We start from the raw sequence: 18,160 nt of genomic DNA, 5'->3' as shown, positions 1-18,160 counted from the left end.
GAAGTTACTTAAAGGAAAGGTTTGTTACTTAAAGGAGGTGTGAACAAGAGATGGTCTTTCCTCAATAAAGCCCACCACCTTCTTTTACTCTACATTGGAGCTGTAAATATTTTTTCCAAAAGATCCTAATTTTTCCCAGTGTTATGGAGAAAAACACCAATTCATTCACCTAGAGCCAATTTCAAGGAACTGTGGTTTCATGGCTGGCCTACAGAGCAGCTGATGGAATACCCAAGGCAAGTATTAGGAAGGGCAGAACTCGGCTTCTTTCGGGCCTTCTAGAAAGCCTCTGCCTTCCCAAATCCCTCCCTATCAGCTGGGAGAGCTGGAGAAGATTCAGGTGTCTCCAATAGGGAGAGGGCAGGGTCATATCCTGTTTCTTGCTATAAAAGCACACAGCAGCCCATCCCTCTGCCTGGTTGATTTGGTGGTGCCTTTGGCCATGGCGCGCAGGCGGAGAGGAGATTGTGGGAGTCCCTCAAGCTGGTTCAGTGCAGACTGGAGGTGAGTAATTCTGGAGGAAGAGGGAGGGATGCAATGGCCTTGTCTGCTTAAGTTAATTCCTCCTTAACTCTCTCCCCTATCCCCTTCCAGCACCTACAGGTCACTTTCTCTATTCTTCACCCTTGTGACTTCGGTGAACTCAGTAGGTGTTATTCATCTATTGAATCCTGACTTCACAGGTATGCCTCTTGGGTGAGGGAAATGACCTTAGCATCTCTCAAACAGGTTGCAGCTAGGGTGCCTAGATGACTAGGAAACACAAACACAGGTCAGACAATCTCCCTTCACCCCCTTTCTTACATAGATCGAGTCACTGGATGTTTCCATTGCTTACCTATGGCTTGCTATACTAGCTAAACGAAAAAGCTTACAGAATACACCCACACTGCCTTCTAGTCCCTCACTGCCTCAAGCTTTACGGCACCAAAGAACAGCAAACCACAAAACTAAGCTCCCATCTCTGGGAGAAGTAGTCTTCAAACACACATTCATGCTTAAGGAAAGCATCAACATAACAGACAAAATCAGAGGTGTTCTGCTTGAAATGAGAAGTTTTTGAAACTTTGGCCTGAGCCAGAGGATGCAGAGTGGCAGATTATAGGCAGAATTTAGCCTTAAAAAGTGTCCTTGGACTTACCCAGGGTGTTTTTTAAACTTCAAATTCAAAAATATTCAGACAAAACTCTTGTTCTCCAATTCTTCACAGACCTCCCATCCTTACCTCCATCAGCTCCACTGTCAAGGTTCCAGCCTGGTTGCCATGAGCGTGCTTGTTTAACCTGAATCCAGGCTTATCCTTGGAGTGCTTCAGAAAGCCCGAGGCACTTAACTGATACCTTTCTTACAGTTCTTGGTATCTTGCATAGTAATGTCTCTCCCATCAATTTGTGAGCTCCCCAAGGGTAGAGAACAAGCTTTGCCTCTCCTAGCTGGCAACTTCCCAGATGCCTCTTGGAGAGGAGAGTTCCCTCCATACACTTCTGTGGGAATCGTGCCTCCTGTAGTTCAAAGCTGCCCCAAGTGCTTCTTCTGCTCTTCAGGTACTGTCACTTGCTATGAAAATAGAATGATAGTGGAGTTTCCAAGCCATCTTGGCCTCAAGAAATGGCATGCATCTGTGGTGGGTAAGTAATGTGTACTATCTCATCTTAGTCATATTTAGTAGAAAGCCTTTGGTTCAAAGCCAGCCCTATTTTTCTGGTGAGCAGGGTATGTAAACTCTGGAGCAACTGGCATCCAGATTCCATGATACCATGGGGGTCCCTGATTTGCATGAGGCCACAAAGAGTGGGAGACCTTGTCTTTCTTGGAAACCTGTCTTATCTCAGAATCCCGTGGGAAATTTTTACCTGCAAATCACAGCATCTCTCGAAGCTAGGGTCATAATATCCAGTTGGGTCAATAAAAAAATGAAGTGATTGAAGTACCTGAGAAATCGACTGGCAGTTGTAGCTATGTAGCTTTGGTTGACTCTGTCACTGAAATGTACTTCTTGGCTATCCTCTGTCTAAACTGCTCTGGCTTCTGTAGATCACTTTGGTCTTGAAATGCTGAACTGCACTTATGTCCTGGATCCAGAAAAGCTCACCCTGAGGGCCCCATATAAGACTTGTACCAGGAGAGTGGTAAGTAATTGCTCTGAGGAGTGACTTAAAGTAGTAACCTAGTAGGTAATAATAATCTAGTAATTAAGGATATAGGATGTGAAATAGAGCAGTGGTTCTCAACCAGAGGTGATTTTTTTTTTTGTCTGCCCAGGGGACGTTTGGTAATGTTTAGAGACATTTTTGAAGACATTCTTGGTTATCACAACTGGAGGGGGGAGAGGCTGCCACTGGCATCTAGTGGGCACAAGCCAAGGAGGCTGCTAAACAGCCTACATTGCACAGGGTGGCCCCCATAACACAGAATTATCAGGTCTCAAATGCTAATAATGCTGAGATTGAGAAACCCTGGAATTGAGGCCTTGGGCTTGAGTCCTAGCTCTGCCACTATCGAGGTGTGATCTTGGGTGAGTAAGCTAACCTTTCTAAGCCTCTGCTCGCCCTTTAGAAAATGGGAGTTATGGTACCTCTCCCCAGGTTATCTAAAGATCAGTGATATAATGCAGATGAAGGAGTTAGTGCAGCAACTAGACACAACAAATGCTCAAACATGAGCTATCTTGATCTGTAACTGTCATGGGAAATGGGAGGCTATTTTGGTGCTGGCAAGTGGAAAACATCTATGCTGTGAAAACAGGTGTTAGAAGGCAAGCAGCAGCTGAGCAGTATTGCCAAGCAACAGTACTGCCAAATCAGGGTTAATAGGAGCAGTAAAAGCAACCTGTCCAAGCAGTTCTCAAGCTTTAAGGTGCAAAGAATCAGTTGGGGAACTTAGAAAGTATAGATTTAGTTCATTTAGTTGACTTAGTAGGTCTGAGGTGTGTCCTAGAAATCTGCATGTTTAACAGGCCACTTCATCTGATTCCACAGTGAAGAGCTCTAGTAATTAAATTTTTCCCTTCTGAAACAGCCATTCTCAATTTTAGGAAGCTTAGAGTTGCATTCCTTTAGATCTAACACTCAACAGAAAAATGGCTGACCCGTACTTTAGACTGTGAGTTCCCTAAGCCAAGGGAAACACCAAAGATGGCTCTGCCCAGCACCCCCACAATGGCTGCTACACAGGTGCTCAATAAATTATTTGAATGACTTAGTAGAGGCCCCAAACCATCCAGGGCCATGATACTTACGGTAAGTGTAGGAAGAAAATAAAAACTGAACTCCCATCCCTAAGCTCAAGGAACTGTTCTCTGCCAATGTATGGGTCTTCCTTGGGATATCTAAAAGGGCTAGCTATAGTCTCCTGTTTTAGGAATGAGGTACCTTCCAGAACATATGGTACTGGTAACTTTAAGGGTTTTGCCACTCATCTGGGTCAGACGGCATTCTGGAATCACCTTTCTCACTGTGGTACTAGCACTTACTATGTTCTTACTATGCCATTTGCACACAGCTTGGCCGGCACCAGATGACCATCAGACTTGTGGACAACAGTGCTACTTTAAAACATGAGGATGTCTTATATCAGGTCAGCTGTCCAGTTATGCAAGCAGAAGAAACCCATGAGCATTCAGGATCCACAATCTGCATGAAGGATTTCATGTCTGTGAGTGAAACAGGCTGACTGCTTCTCATATGGCTACTGCAGGAAAACATGATGATCTAGAAAGAGCTGAGTTTAGGAACAGAATCAGGATTATAATCCTGTGTTCATTAATTATTTGCTGTGTGGCTTTGGATCGATTTCTTAACCACGCTGAGCCTTTGTTTCCAAGTCTGAAGTGGAGGACAATAACGCTTACCTCAAAGGGTGGCTATAAGAATTTACTGAGAAGATACATACAGTGCTCAGCACATCATGCCTGGCAACAGAAAGGATTCAGTGGTAGCTGCAATCACACTAATAATTGGACAAACTGAATACCTACCATATGCCAGGCCCTGTGCCAGATGCTAGGATATAGTAAATGAGCAAAAGAGCCCAATCACACACTCGTGGATTTTATAGTCTAACATAGCTTATATCGACAATGGATAAACAAGAGATATTTGTACTTTATTAGAACAAAAATAGAACTGCATGGCTTGATAAAATACTTGATTTTTATGGACATAGTAAAAAGCTGTGCATTTAAGAACTTTGTGCCTCAACGTACAACGGGAGGGGAGCTTAGATCTTCCAAATGCCTTCTGGTATCAGAAACTCAAAGAGGTGAATTGATGTCTAAGGGCACAGCTAGCATTCATGCCTGGTCCTGTGCTTCTCTTACTACATCCCATGGCCAGGCCTCTTGGTGTAAGAACTACATGGCAATTGCTCTGGGTGTTTTCCACTTACTGTCAGGTAGCATGACTTCAGAAACTTTCTCCTCCAAATCGAAGCCTCACGTGAATTTTTTTTTTTCCTTCCAGTTTACCTTTCAGATTTTTCCTGGCATGGCTGACGAAAGTTTGGTATGAAAGTAATCTTTTAAGTTACAGACCTAAGTAAACTTTAGTTCTATATTAAAAGGTGATATAACTTCAATCCTGAATACAATATTAAACAGATGACAATAGTCTTGGGGTTAAGGTGAGTACCAACCCTCCAAGTGAAACTTTTGACTCTAGAAACCTGAACCTCAGATGGGATGGATCATTGAGGCTGGTGATGGTGCAAGTGCCCAGACTCTGACCCTTCGGGAGGCCATGACACAAGGATATAATCTTCTGATTGATAGCAGCAAGATAGTCATCCAAGTGTCATTCAATGCCACTGGAGTGACTCACTACAGGGTAGGTGTGAATCTTTTTGTACCACCACCCAGGTATGACCAATATTTCTAAACCCAAGCATGATCTCAACCACAGCTTCAAATTAAGTGGGACTACAACTCACTCAACAGATATCTTAATGCCTACTATGTATCAAGCACTGCACTGAATACTAAAGATACAATGGTGAACAAAACAGATATGGTCCTTACTTCAAGCTGTTCTTCTTCCCCACAGATCTAAATCTACTATATAATGTAGAGCTAAGGTACTACTACTAAAGTCTATTATGAAGTAAGGTGTTCTGTTTGTGTTATCATTGTCCTATATTGTGTGTTACAGTAGGTATTAGTGCTTTCTGGGCCAACAATCAAGACACGACATTAAATGAGTTAATGTCCCAGAGTAGTTAGAACAGGTCCTGGCACTTCAGTGTTCCGATGTCAGCCATCTTAACAGTCCTGTTACACATTGAATGTAAACAGACTACCAAGTCTTGTAAACATTCTCTCTGAATGCTGATGCCACAAAATAGTCATAAAACACGAGGAGCTTTTGCTCATATCTGCCTAGAAATGATCAGCTACAGGTCACATCAATAGACAACACCAGCTTGCCTGATGTTACGAGGCACAAGATTTTAAAACTAGAGCACCTACAGAATAATCACTGGATAAAATGCCTAAATTCTACTTGGGCCCAAACAGTGCCGAATACTTGAGTGTATGCTTGCCCTGACTATTCTTCTAGCTTTGGTTAGAAATGCAAGTAAACCAATGTTTTTAAAAAATGCACCCCCTCCCCCACCCCAGCAAGGTAACAGTCATCTCTACACGGTGCCTCTGAAGCTTATGTATGTGTCTCCTGGGCAGAAGATCATCTTATCCTCACAAGTGATTTGTATGTCAGGTAAGGCCCTAGTTTGGGGCAACTCCAGTTGTGGGAGACATTGTTCTGAGGGCTTAATCAAGGCTGATCATGGGCATTCCTGTTGGTCATTCCTTCTAGGTCCTGTGACTTGTAATGCCACACACATGACTCTCACCATACCAGAGTTTCCTGGGAAGTTAAAATCCGTGAGCTTTGAAAATAAGAACATTGCTGTGAGCCAGTTGCACAACAATGGGATTGATATGGAAGCAACAAATGGCTTGAGATTGTACTTCAGCAAAACTCTTCTCAAAACAAAAGTATGTTCCCTTATCAACCACTGAGCTTTATGGAAACCTGACTTGAAGCATAGTCTTGTAGGTAACCCTGATACAGCTGATGACTTGTCCATAAATTCTAACTGCTGGTGTAATAAATTCAAACTTTGGAAGGCCTCATTTGATCACTTTGCATAAATAATCTCGGTAACTGAAATTCACTCTCAAACCCCAAGCCTCTTTAACCTCTGCAATGTAAGTTTTCCTAAGTTTTTCTCAGCTCATTGAATAGTACAAACTGCTTTCAAGTTTCTAGTGATGAACCTCTTATGCCCTATTAAAAACAGGATAGCTTGATCCAAATAAAACGGTCCCAAACTGTCCTCACTGAGGCCAGTCTTGACTGATGCAATTGCTAGGGACACCAGAGAATAATCTTATGTTGCGGTATGTGTTTTGCAATGACATTTTATAACATTCGTAGAGTCCTTTTCACTCAGACCTGGCTTGGCAGGGTACTCAGCTCTTTAGAATTTGATCTGTTAATTCAAGCTTTAGTGCCTGGTACAAAAAGCGTGCAGTGCTGGGTACTCTGGGGCATGAGTTTAAAGCAATCATCTTCCTGCCTAGGAAAGTATCCTGATCTGGAGAAGTGACAGGGTCTTTCCTGTTCTTGGTTACAGGGAAACCAGAATAAGTCAGGAGTGTGCCTTGCGGGTATTCAGTGTACTTCCTTCCTGCCTCCCTGTGACTGCTCTGGGCCCCGACAGGCTGTGGCTGCTAACTGACATTCTTCTCATTTCAGTTCTCTGAAAAATGCCTACCCTATCAATTCTACTTATCTTCACTCAAGCTGACCTTTTACTTCCAACTGGAGACAGTATCCATGGTGGTTTACCCTGAGTGTCTCTGTGAGTCAACAGTTTCTATAGGTAAATACCTTTTTTTAAAAACGTGGTTTTCTACATTCTTCCTCCCTTAGCTCTTGTGCGTGTAGGAAAGTGTATAGAAGTTCAGACTCTGTATTGCTTATACTTGGAGGAAACGAAAGACCGGAGATCAGAAATTTTATTCCCGCAGCCATAATAGGGCCCTAAGGAGGATAACACTTCCAAAATATACATACCAGTATCTCATTAGAACTGCTTCATGTTTAACCTGGATATATTTCATGTTAGGAGTCTGAGCCTACCATCCAAATAAGATTGCTTCAAACCTGCAACAAGAGGGATTATAAACATCTAAAAGATTTTCCTCGGGGCTGGCCCAGTGGCGTAGTGGTCAAGTTCACGTGCTCAGCTTCGGCTGCTGGGGGACTCTGGGTGCGGACCTACACCATTCGTCAAGCCATACTGTGGTGGTGTCCCACATACAAAATAGAGGAAGATTGGCACAGATGTTAGCTCAGGGCCAATCTTCCTCACCAAAAAAAAAATTTTCCCCAAACTCCTGTAAATTCCTATGGAGTGGGTATTTCCTCTTATTCAGTATTGCCTCTGCCCTGTGCCTCTGTTATCCACTGATCTGTGTCAGGTCAAACCAGACAGGAAAAATTAGTTCCTGCCTCAAATTTCCCCACAAACCACTTAGGATCTGTGAGTGTTGAAAGAAGGGATGTAATGACACGAGGCATTACACTTTAAACCATGAAGAATCTGACTCTAAATCACTTTAGTCCTTCATCAGGATTTTCTCATTGGTCCCTTCCTCCACATGGTACTTCCTTCCATGTCTCCTGCTTCCTCTTCCTTTGGATGAAAAATCCTTCTGTTCATACAGAGCAGCTTCACTGTTGTCTAGGTGTTTTAGGGTCTTCTAACTCAAGCTGCTTATCAAGATATTTTCCCAAACAAAGACTTAAGACAAATTCTGGTGCCTCCTGGTGAAAATCTAAACTTTCCCTCATCATACTTCAAGATTAGTAGAAAATAATATTCCCATGGCAGACAAATTTCTTTAAACTCTCACCACTATCTAGTTACAGGTGAGCTGTGTACTCAAGATGGGTTTATGGACATTGAGGTCTACAGCCATCAAACAAACCCAGCTCTCAACTTGGATACCCTTAGGGTCGGGAACTCATCCTGCCAGCCTATCTTCAAAGCTCCATCTCAGGGGCTAGTACGGTTTCACATACCCCTGAATGGATGTGGAACAAGACATAAGGTTAGTACTGGCAGATAGCAAGAGGTTAAGACTTATCTTTGGGATAAGTGGTTAACCATTTTCTCTAACTTTAAGTTTGAGGATGACACGTTCATCTATGAAAATGAAATACATGCTCTCTGGGCAGATCTTCCTCCAAGCACAATTTCCAGAGACAGTGAATTCAGGTGCGATACAGTTGCTACTTTTTAAGTTCCATATTAAATTCAAGCAGTCTTTTAACCTAAAATTTTCTGTATCCCCTCCCCCACACCCATCCACTCTTACAGAATGACAGTGAAGTGCCGTTATGGCAGGGATGATATGCTAATAAATACCAATGTCGAAAGTCTTCCTCCTCCAGTGGCCTCAGTGAAGCCAGGTCCACTTGCCTTGATCCTGCAAACCTACCCAGGTGAGACATTACAACCTAAAGAAATCTGCTTAAATACTTTCAGGGAATTCTTCCCTAAAATGAACTTTCTGATGCTGCCAGACTAACGGAGTAGTAGTGATGCTTAAGCTCTTGTTGAAATCATCAACTACTTTAGTGCTGAAGTGGTTTCTATTCCATTTCAGATAAATCCTACCTGCAACCTTATGGGGACAGGGAGTACCCTGTGATGAGATACCTCCGCCAACCGATTTACCTGGAAGTGAGAATCCTAAACAGGACTGACCCCAACATCAAGTTGGTCTTAGATGACTGCTGGGCAACGCCCACCATGGACCCAGCCTCTCTCCCCCAGTGGAATATTGTTGTGGATGGGTAGGTATTCCCCACACATAAGGTAGCCCAGCTAATCCACCAAACTGCCAGTGAAGAGAGAATAAAACTCCTCGGGCTTCAGAGGAGTGCTGTATCACAAACGCCCTGAGTTTTGTCCTTATTTCTTGGTAACCTGTCTTTGGTCTAATAAGGTGAATCATGCTTTCCTATTACCCTTGAATCTAAAAGAATGGGATCTTTCCCAAGGAAGTCAGGCTGTAATACTCTTTATCTGGAGAGAAAATAGATTTCCAGTTCTTATCCATTTATTGACCATCAATCATAGTCAATCCATTTATTGAACACCTACTGTATGCCAGGCACGGTGCTGTGTATTACACATGCATTTGAACCTCGTCTCTCCATGAGAGACACTAGCCACCTCAAGAAGAAACCCAAGCTTTCTGCTTAAATAACTAGCCCAAAGTCATACTTAGTAAATGGTGGGATTTAAATGCCCATCTGACTCTAGACCTGAACACCATAAGGCTCTGAAGCTGTGACTACACACACATGTGCACTGGTGTTAGTCCTCTCAGCTCTGCCTGCAGGGGTCTGCACCTTGATAGAACTGCACCTTAGCTTTCTTGATGCTGTTGTAATCTGTTAAGCTCTTAACCTCCAGGTATACTTCCCCAGGACCATGTGTAGCCAGTGTATTCACAGCTCCTTCCTTCATTCCATTCAAGACTTGCTCAAGTGTTCTCTTTTCCATGAAGCCTACCCTGACCCTTTTGCCCCCTTACCCTAGTCTCTTTCCTTGGTACTTACCACCTAACCTACTACTTTCTTTATAGCTATCACCCCCTGCTAGCATCTAAGATATAAATTGGCAGGAGTTCTCTACCTTTTGACACTGACATACTATCTGCCTGGGACATAATAGGTGCTCCAGAGCTACATGTAAAACTTGTAGCTCTTAATGAGTTTAGCTGGCAAACAAATAGAGGCTTAAATTGTATTAATACATAGTAGAAAAAAACTAGCAAGTACAACTTATGATTTCATAGATACTGTCGGATAGGCCAAGTCAGAGGTATATTAAGTAAAATAAAGATACAGGTACAAGGTACAGCAATAGTTCTGACAGTATTACATGTGACTGAATCTGGGCAGACATTGAGTTAGACTCTGGAGTGAATGTGGCTGATGTCCCTCCCTGGTACATGCCTCCTAGCTGTGAATACAACCTGGACAACTACAGAACCACCTTCCATCCGGTTGGTTCCTCCGTGACCTATCCGAATCACTATCAGAGGTTTGATGTGAAGACCTTTGCCTTCCTGTCAGAAGCCCAAGTGCTCTCTAGCCTGGTAAGTGATGAACAAGTCACAAGGGATAGGTTGAATGTGAGTGCATCGATTCCATTTCCCTTCTCCTGTCTACAGGTCTTCTTCCACTGTAGAGCCTTAATCTGCAATCTACTGTCTCCTGACTCCCCTCTGTGTTCTGCAACTTGCCCTGTGTCACACAGAAGCAGGCGAGGTAAAAAATTAAGTCCTCATTACTGTGAGTTTACTCAAAGCAAGTCTCATCCTTTCAAAACTCAAATAAGGATGAGTGCCTCATTCTTCACCTAATCCCAAGAGCCCAAGACACCTGGGCTAAGCCTAGTTTGCCTTACCTATGAGTCTGAGATGAGCAGGTTCTTGATCAGTCCTATGGACAAGTTTGTTTTTGCATGTGATCTGTAGCCTTAACTCTTGCAGACTTAACTCTAAAAAGTCATTCTTCTTCAGTCTAGGTAGACCTGGAAGTTAATCTTCTTTGGATATTCTTTGAGAGTTCACCCTGTTTTTATAGTAAGGAGTATGCCCTCTCCTGCAAAGAAGGCAAAACTACATAGATGAGCAGGGACTCCATAGAGATCTGCTCTAGGAATTCTGTCGACACACCTCTTACCACTTCTCACTGTTCCAGAGGTCACACAAACTTTATTATCTGTCTCCAGACACAGGGGCCACCAAGGAAGAGAAAACTATAGTAAGTCTCCCAGGACCCATCCTTCTATTGTCAGATGGCTCTTCATTCAGAGGTATGGATTTAAAGCCTGGGGTACTTCCAAATTTAACTATGCATAAATAACACATGCTCATGGTCAACCTAAACAAGAGAATAAAAGACACTCTTTTGAAGGATAGCTTCTATTAAGTCTCCTGTGTACCCTTCCAAAAATCCCCCTTTAACACAAGTGGGATCATATATTCTGCCTACTGTTCTGTAACTTGCTTTTTTACTTGTTTTAGCCATCTTATATCTGCACAGAGACCTACCTCACTGTTACCAGCTATATGGGCTTCCATCTAGGTGACTCCCGGTTTTGTCACTAATGCCACATTGGAATCCTCTTAAGTCTTTGCCTACTATACAAGAACTTCACCATATGTCCCTAGAATTAGGACTAATAGGTCATAAGGCGTGTGTCTTGCTATTGCCAAACTTAAGTCTGTATTAGATTATGTTCCTGTTAATATCCCATGTCTTCATCCCAGGTTGTCTTAATTTTAGGCCTAGAATTTGAAATAAAGCTGTCTTAAATCCCTAACTAATAACTTACAAGAAATCACACTCGGGACAGCTAGCCACATTTGTTAGGGCCAGGATGTTGTGTTAAACAAGAGACTGGGACTATAAGCTCCTTTCCATTGATTAAGGTTAGTAAAAGCAAGTGGCAACAGCAGTGGGAGTGGAGCAGGGAGAGGAAGTTGGCTCAAGGGATAAGACTATATGTTATTGCAAGCTTCCCAAATGAGTCCTTTGAGGCTTAACTTCACTTCCTTCCCTGGGAAGCCTTAATATGTAAAGCTTCAGCTTCAACTTATCCTTATGATTTAAATATAGTCTTAAGACTTGAATCTCTGCTTCTTTTCCAGGTGTTGTGGACACTAAAGGGCACCGGACTGTTGGATATGTTGCTTTAAAAACTATGGTTGCTGTGGTTGCCTTAGCAGGTGTTGTGGCAACTCTAGGCCTCATCAGTTACCTGCACAAGAAAAGAACCATGATGTTAAATCACTAAGTGGATTTTCAAATAAAGCTGTTCAAGTGTAAGCCTCTTGCTTCTGTCTTCTCTTTAAGATTAGGTGGAATTCAAGGATGTTTCTTGCAGTCACTCTTCAGAATGAATGCAGTACCCAACCACAATCCTCTGGGCAGGCTTTGGTCTGTGTGGACATGAATAAGGAAATTTATGACTTAATTGCTGCCTGTTATTCAGCTTTTTCTGACTCCGCCCCCCCGCCCCCAAAACTGACAATGCCAGAGAATTCAGTCAATATTGGGACTTAACTATAGCCCTGCTCTGGGGGTGCGTATAGATGACTGTCTCTTACCCCTCCATTCATATACACAGGATGGGAGGGCACGAAGCCATCCCTAATCAACGGCATAATTTCCCTTCTCTGGAAGGGAAGGGAAACCAGGTGTTCCAAGGGAAATCTAGTTTCCAACTTAATATTTCCTAACTCAAATTACTCTTCCAAATGAGTAGACAACTTTCCCTGAGAACTTAAAGGGATTTAGTCACATTCCCTCCTGTAATCCCAATCCAATTAAAGGCCGGGATAGGAATACCATATGGTTCTAGGTTCCTTAAGTGCAATCACAACCCTCCTAGTCTCATTGAGACTCCACAGCTGAACACCAGCCTCTCAGCTGAGCCTAGAGAGCTCCTTTCCCTCTACCTACACTTGATTATTACCTCATCCTGGGGCTCTTTCCTGAGGGTACCCCAACTTATGCTAGGCTACAGTTATATATCATCAATATGACCAGTGTCTGCTTCACACTGTAGCTCTAATAGACCATCTTCGAGATATCTAACATAGAAAAAGTCTGTATCTAAACCAGAACTTTTGCTAGGAAAAAAGTTGCAAAGCTTTTAAATCTTTGTACACGGCAGAGAGGTGAAATAGAAATATGGAACTCATTACTTTAGTATTTGTGGACTTCAACCCTCAACTGTGAGTTGTCATACTCGTGGGTTTTTCAAAACCTAACTTCCCTGAGGAAAGAATATTATGTATACTCGGTCACTGTGTGACACCATAGGTCTTTAATATTAAATTCTTCTGCCTTCTCTTCCAACGTGCCCTTTCATTCTAAGTCCTTTTGTTAGATTTATGTGCTGAAACTCAACCCTAGTGGGGGAAAAGAAAGAACTGCACTTACGTTGTGTGAAAGCTCTGGTCTTTTTAGAGTAATAAGGGTCAAAAGTCCAAGTTCTCATCAAGGCCATCCTTTAGACACTGCTATATAATGGATTAAGGCATTAATCTGCTAATGATAAAACAAGGAATGATCTTGTTCAAACTTCTGAGACGACATGTTACAGCGCTACACATTAGAACCAGAAAGATTGCATGTGCTGCATTTTTTTAAATGGCATTAAAAAAAAATGTTGGCTGTTTTAATGGCTTTCTGACCCCATGTGGTAGACTGAATAAAGACCATCCACAACACGTCCACCTCCTAAACCCCAGAACCTGTGAATATTGTTACCCTTCATGGCCCCAAAAGGACTTTGCAGATGTGGCTAAAGTCTTGACATGGAGATTATCCAAGTGGGCCCAATCATAAGGGTTCTTATAAAACAGGAGGGTCTGAGACAGAGAAGATGTCCTAGTGGAAGCAGAAGTCGGAGTGATGTGGGCCACAAGCCAAGGAAAGTGGCCAGCCTATAATAGCTGGGAATGGCAAGGAAATGGATTCTTCCTTAGAGCCTCCAAAAGGAACACAGCCCTGCTGCCTTGGACTTCTGAATTCCAGAGTTGTAAAATCTGTATTGCTTTAAGCCACTAAGTTTGAATTAAATTTGTTACAGCAGCAATAGGAAATGAATACACCCTCTAATGAGTCACTACCCACAACGTGAAAAACACTTTGCTAGAAGACACTAAGAAATGGAAAGATATTCCATGCTCTTGGATTGGAAGAATTGACATAGTTAAGATGTCCATACTTCCTAAAGCAATCTTTAGATTCAATGCAATCCCTATCAAAATCCCAACAACATTTTTCACAGAATAGAACAAAGAATCCTAAAACTTATATGGAACAACAAAAGACCCCAAATAGCCAAAGAAATCCTGAGAAAAAAGAACAAAGCTGGAGGTATCACATTCTCTGATTTCATACTACAAACCGAAAGAGCATGGTACTGGCACAAAAACAGAGACACAGTTCAATGGAATAGACTCGAGAGCCCAGAAATAAACCCACACATCTATGGACAGCTAATCTTTGACAAAGGAGCCGAGAACATACAATGGAGAAAAGAAAGTCTCTTCAACAAATGGTGTTGGGAAAACTAGCCAGCCACATGCAAAAAAGTGAAAATAGACCATTATCTTACATCATACACAAAAATTAAAATGGATTAAAGACTTGAATGTAAGACCTGAAACCATGAACCTTCTGGAAGAAAACCTAGGAAGTATGCTCTTCGACACTGGTCTTAGCAACATATTTTCAAGGACCATGTCTGACCAAGCATGGGAAACAATAGAAAAAGAAACAAATGGGACTACATCAAACCAAAAAGCTTCTGCACAGCAAAGGAAACCATCAACAAAATGAAAAGACAACCTAACAATTGGGAGAAGATATTTGCAAACCATATATCTGATAAGGGGTTAATCTCCAAAATATATAAAGAACTCATACATCTCAACAACAAAAAAACTAACAACCCAAATAAAAAATGGGCAAAAGAACTGAACAGACATTTCTCCAAAGATATAGAGATGGCCAACAGGCACATGAAATGATGTTCAAAATCCTTAACTATCAGGGAAATGCAAATGAAAACTACAATGAGATATCACCTCACACCCATCCAAATAGCTATAGTTAACAAGACAGGAAACAACATGTGTTGGAGAGGATGTGGAGAGAAGGGAACTCTCATACACTGCTGGTGGGAGTGCAAACTGGTGCAGCCACTATGGAAAACAGTATGGAGATTCCTCAAAAAATCAAGGATAGAACTACCATACGATCCAGCTATTCCACTGCTGGGTATTTATCCAAACAACATGAAAACACCAGTGCGTAACACACATGCGCTCCTGTGTTCATTGCAGCATTATTCATAATAGCCAAGACTTGGAAGCAACCTAACTGCCCATCAAGGGACAAATGGATAAAGAAGATATGGTATATACACACAATGGAATACTCAGCCATAAGAAATAAGAAATGATGAAATCCAGCCATTTGTGACAACATGGATGGACATTGAGGGTATTATGCTAAGTGAAATAAATCAGAAGGAGAAGGTCAAATACCGTATGATTGATCTCACTCATAAGTAGAAGATAAAAACAACAACAAACAATCACATAGAGACAGAGATTGGACTGGTGGTTACCAGAGGGGAAGGGGGGAGGCAGAAGGGCAAAAGGGCTAATTAGGCACATGTGTGTGGTGATGGGTTGTAATTAGTGTTTGGGTGGTGAACATGATGTAATCTATGCGGAAATAGAAGTATAACGATGTACAGCTGAAATTTATACAATGTTATAAACCAATGTTACTGCAATTAAAAAAAAAAGAGAAACACTTTGCTAGAAATGTACATTTTACAGATAAGCAACTTAAGCCCTAGCGTAGTCTGTCCAAGATACCATAGTATCTTGATCGTGGAGCTGGAGCGTCTCATCTGCAGGTTTGTCTGTTTGTGTACAATCACAGGTGACCTGGGCCTCAAGGTCGCCACATAACAGGACTTGGTTCTGATGTGTCTGTCATAAATGCTGAGGCAGAACTTTGGGAGAGAAAGCCAAGCTGGCTGTGGAGCAGCTGCTGGGATGAACGTTTGTTGCCATGGTAGCCTGGAACAAGTATAATGAGTGGTAAAGTCGTGTTCTCAACTTCTGAAGGTACACATCCTACTACTGTACGTGGGGGAGGCAGCCTAATCAGCAGAGATGAACTGTGTGGGAAGAGAGCGTGAGCTCAAATCCCAAGAGGCTGCTCCTTTGTCCAAACTAGTATTTGCAACCTCCGTTCTCACGTAGGGATGGGCTATAATTGTAACACAGGTGCCAGGAGGTAGATGAAGGGCATTTGGGATTCTAATACTCTCTTGGACTGTTCTTTTTTTTTTTTTTTTTGATTTTTTTGTTTATTGCGGTAACATTAGTTTATAACATTGTATAAATTTCAGGTGTACATCATTATACTTCTATTTCTGCACAGATTACATCATGTTCACCACCCAAATACTAACTACAACGCATCACCACACACTTGTGCTGAATTATCCCTTTTGCCCTCCTCCCTCCCCCCTTCCCCTCTGGTAACCACCAATCCAATCTCTGTCTCTATATGTTTGTTTATTGTTGTTATTATCTACTACTTAATGAAAGAAATCATACGGTATTTGACCTTCTTCCTCTGACTTATTTCACTTTGCATAATACCCTCAATGTCCATCCATGTTGTCACAAATGGCTGGATTTCATCATTTCTTATGGCGGAGTAGTATTCCATTGTGCATATATACCACATCTTCTTTATCCATTTGTCCCTTGATGGGCACTTAGGTTGCTTCCAAGTCTTGGCTATTGTGAATAACGCTGCAATGAACACAGGGGTGCATGTATCTTTACACATTGGTGCTTTCAAGTTCTTTGGATAAATACCCAGCAGTGGAATAGCTGGATCATATGGTAGTTCTATCCTTGACTTTTTGAGGAATCTCCATACTGTTTCCCATAGTGGCTGCACCAGTTTGCACTCCCACCAGCAGTGTATGAGAGTTCCCTTCTCTCCACATCCTCTCCAACACACGTTGTTTCCTGACTTGTTAATTATAGCCATTCTGACGGGCGTGAGGTGATATCTTATTGTAGTTTAGATTTGCATTTCCCTGATAGTTAAGGATTTTGAACATCTTTTCATGTGCCTGTTGGCCATCTCTATATCTTCTTTGGAGAAATGTCTGTTCAGGTCTTTTGCCCATTTTTTAATTGGGTTGGTAGTTTTTTTGTTGTTGAGATGCATGTGTTCTTTATATATTTTGGAGATTAAGCCCTTATCAGATGTATGGTTTGCAAATATCTTCTCCCAATTGTTAGGTTGTCTTTTCGTTTTGTTGATGGTTTCCTTTGCTGTGCAGAAGGTTTTCAGTTTGATGTAGTCCCATTTGTTTATTTTTTCTATTGTTTCTCTTGCCCGGTCTCTTGGACAGTTCTGACGGTGGAGGTTACATGGGCTGGGAATGGATTTGTGTGCCATGGGAAGCCTCCTCTAATGTTGAGCTTTTCTTCCCTGCCCTGTTCTGCTGCTTCAGGCAGTTTTATGGAATGTATAAGGTTCTAGAACAATAGCTAGGTTTGGGTTCTGGATCTACATTTCTCGCTGTGCGACCCTGGACGGATAGAACAATCTCTGAGCCTATTTCCGCATCTGTAAAATGGGAATAAAATCTACTTTGGAAGTGATGGTGCTCAGGGCAAGCTGCCCCAGGAAGCACCACTCTGGTATGCGGATTATTTCGAGCTGAAGACAATAAGGACTCAGAGAGCTCAGGAAAAATATTTGAGTTTCCCCTCCCAAACTGCCTAAAGAATTTAAAACCAAAAAATCTGTTTTAGGAATGGGTTATTATCATGACTGCTATAAAAGATAATTTAGGATAGAGGTTACAATAGAAAAGGCACCAACAAGCCCATCTTATCGGGAGTCCTGTCTCTCTGGCCACATTCTTTGGATGGCCCTGCGAGGAGTTGTCAGACAATCATTTACAAGGGAAGTCTCCATTTGTAAAGGTATCTCCCTCTCTGTATTGAGAAAAAGGGGGGGTGAGCTCATTTCTAGTAACTTATCAATGTGGAAGATGAGGCCTTGGGGCTGTATAATAAACCTTACTCTTGTTTACTGTGCTTTAGTGGTAATCTCCTGTAACTGACTCCCCCACCCCCAAAATCCTCCTTTGTCATTGGCTGAAAATGATATTTAAGACGAGAATTTCTGCTATTGTGTTGAGAAATGCAGTGTCCCTGCTTTCTCCCATGTATACATGTTATTAAACTTGGTATTATTTTCTCTTGCTAACCTGTCTTGTTGATTATTTGGCCAGCCAGAAGAACCTTAAGGGAAAGGGCAGAGGGAGATTCTCCCTCTTCCCCCGACAGAAGCATGTGAGGATTTGACAGACAGTCAACGTATTGTATATGTGCTGCCCAGTCAGCATTGGAGCCATCTAAGTGAAACCTCAGAGATACTATTATAAACAATAACTGAGGGTTGATTAAAGCTATGTGCTAGATGAGAGGTTCTTAGTCAGGCAC

At 42.1% G+C, this 18,160-nt stretch overlaps 1 protein-coding gene across 1 annotated transcript; it reads left to right on the top strand.

The window, feature by feature from the left end:
- The first annotated feature begins 442 nt into the window (after positions 1–442).
- ZP2 (zona pellucida glycoprotein 2) lies at positions 443–11,905 on the top strand. Its single transcript, XM_058570581.1, has 18 exons — positions 443–504; positions 595–683; positions 1,545–1,628; positions 2,035–2,129; positions 3,502–3,654; positions 4,461–4,502; positions 4,659–4,823; positions 5,615–5,711; positions 5,811–5,992; positions 6,756–6,882; positions 7,929–8,116; positions 8,192–8,283; positions 8,386–8,510; positions 8,675–8,864; positions 10,042–10,177; positions 10,253–10,349; positions 10,816–10,899; positions 11,738–11,905. Exons 1-18 carry the CDS (start codon positions 443–445, stop codon positions 11,881–11,883), a joined length of 2,154 nt encoding a protein of 717 aa, XP_058426564.1. The 3' UTR covers positions 11,884–11,905.
- The last annotated feature ends 6,255 nt before the right edge of the window (positions 11,906–18,160 follow it).

The sequence above is a fragment of the Diceros bicornis genome, chromosome 26, assembly GCF_020826845.1.
Source record: "Diceros bicornis minor isolate mBicDic1 chromosome 26, mDicBic1.mat.cur, whole genome shotgun sequence".
NCBI lineage: Eukaryota > Metazoa > Chordata > Mammalia > Perissodactyla > Rhinocerotidae > Diceros > Diceros bicornis.
The sequence above is the reverse complement of the archived record's forward strand: the minus strand, read 5'-3'. Positions and strand labels throughout refer to the sequence as shown.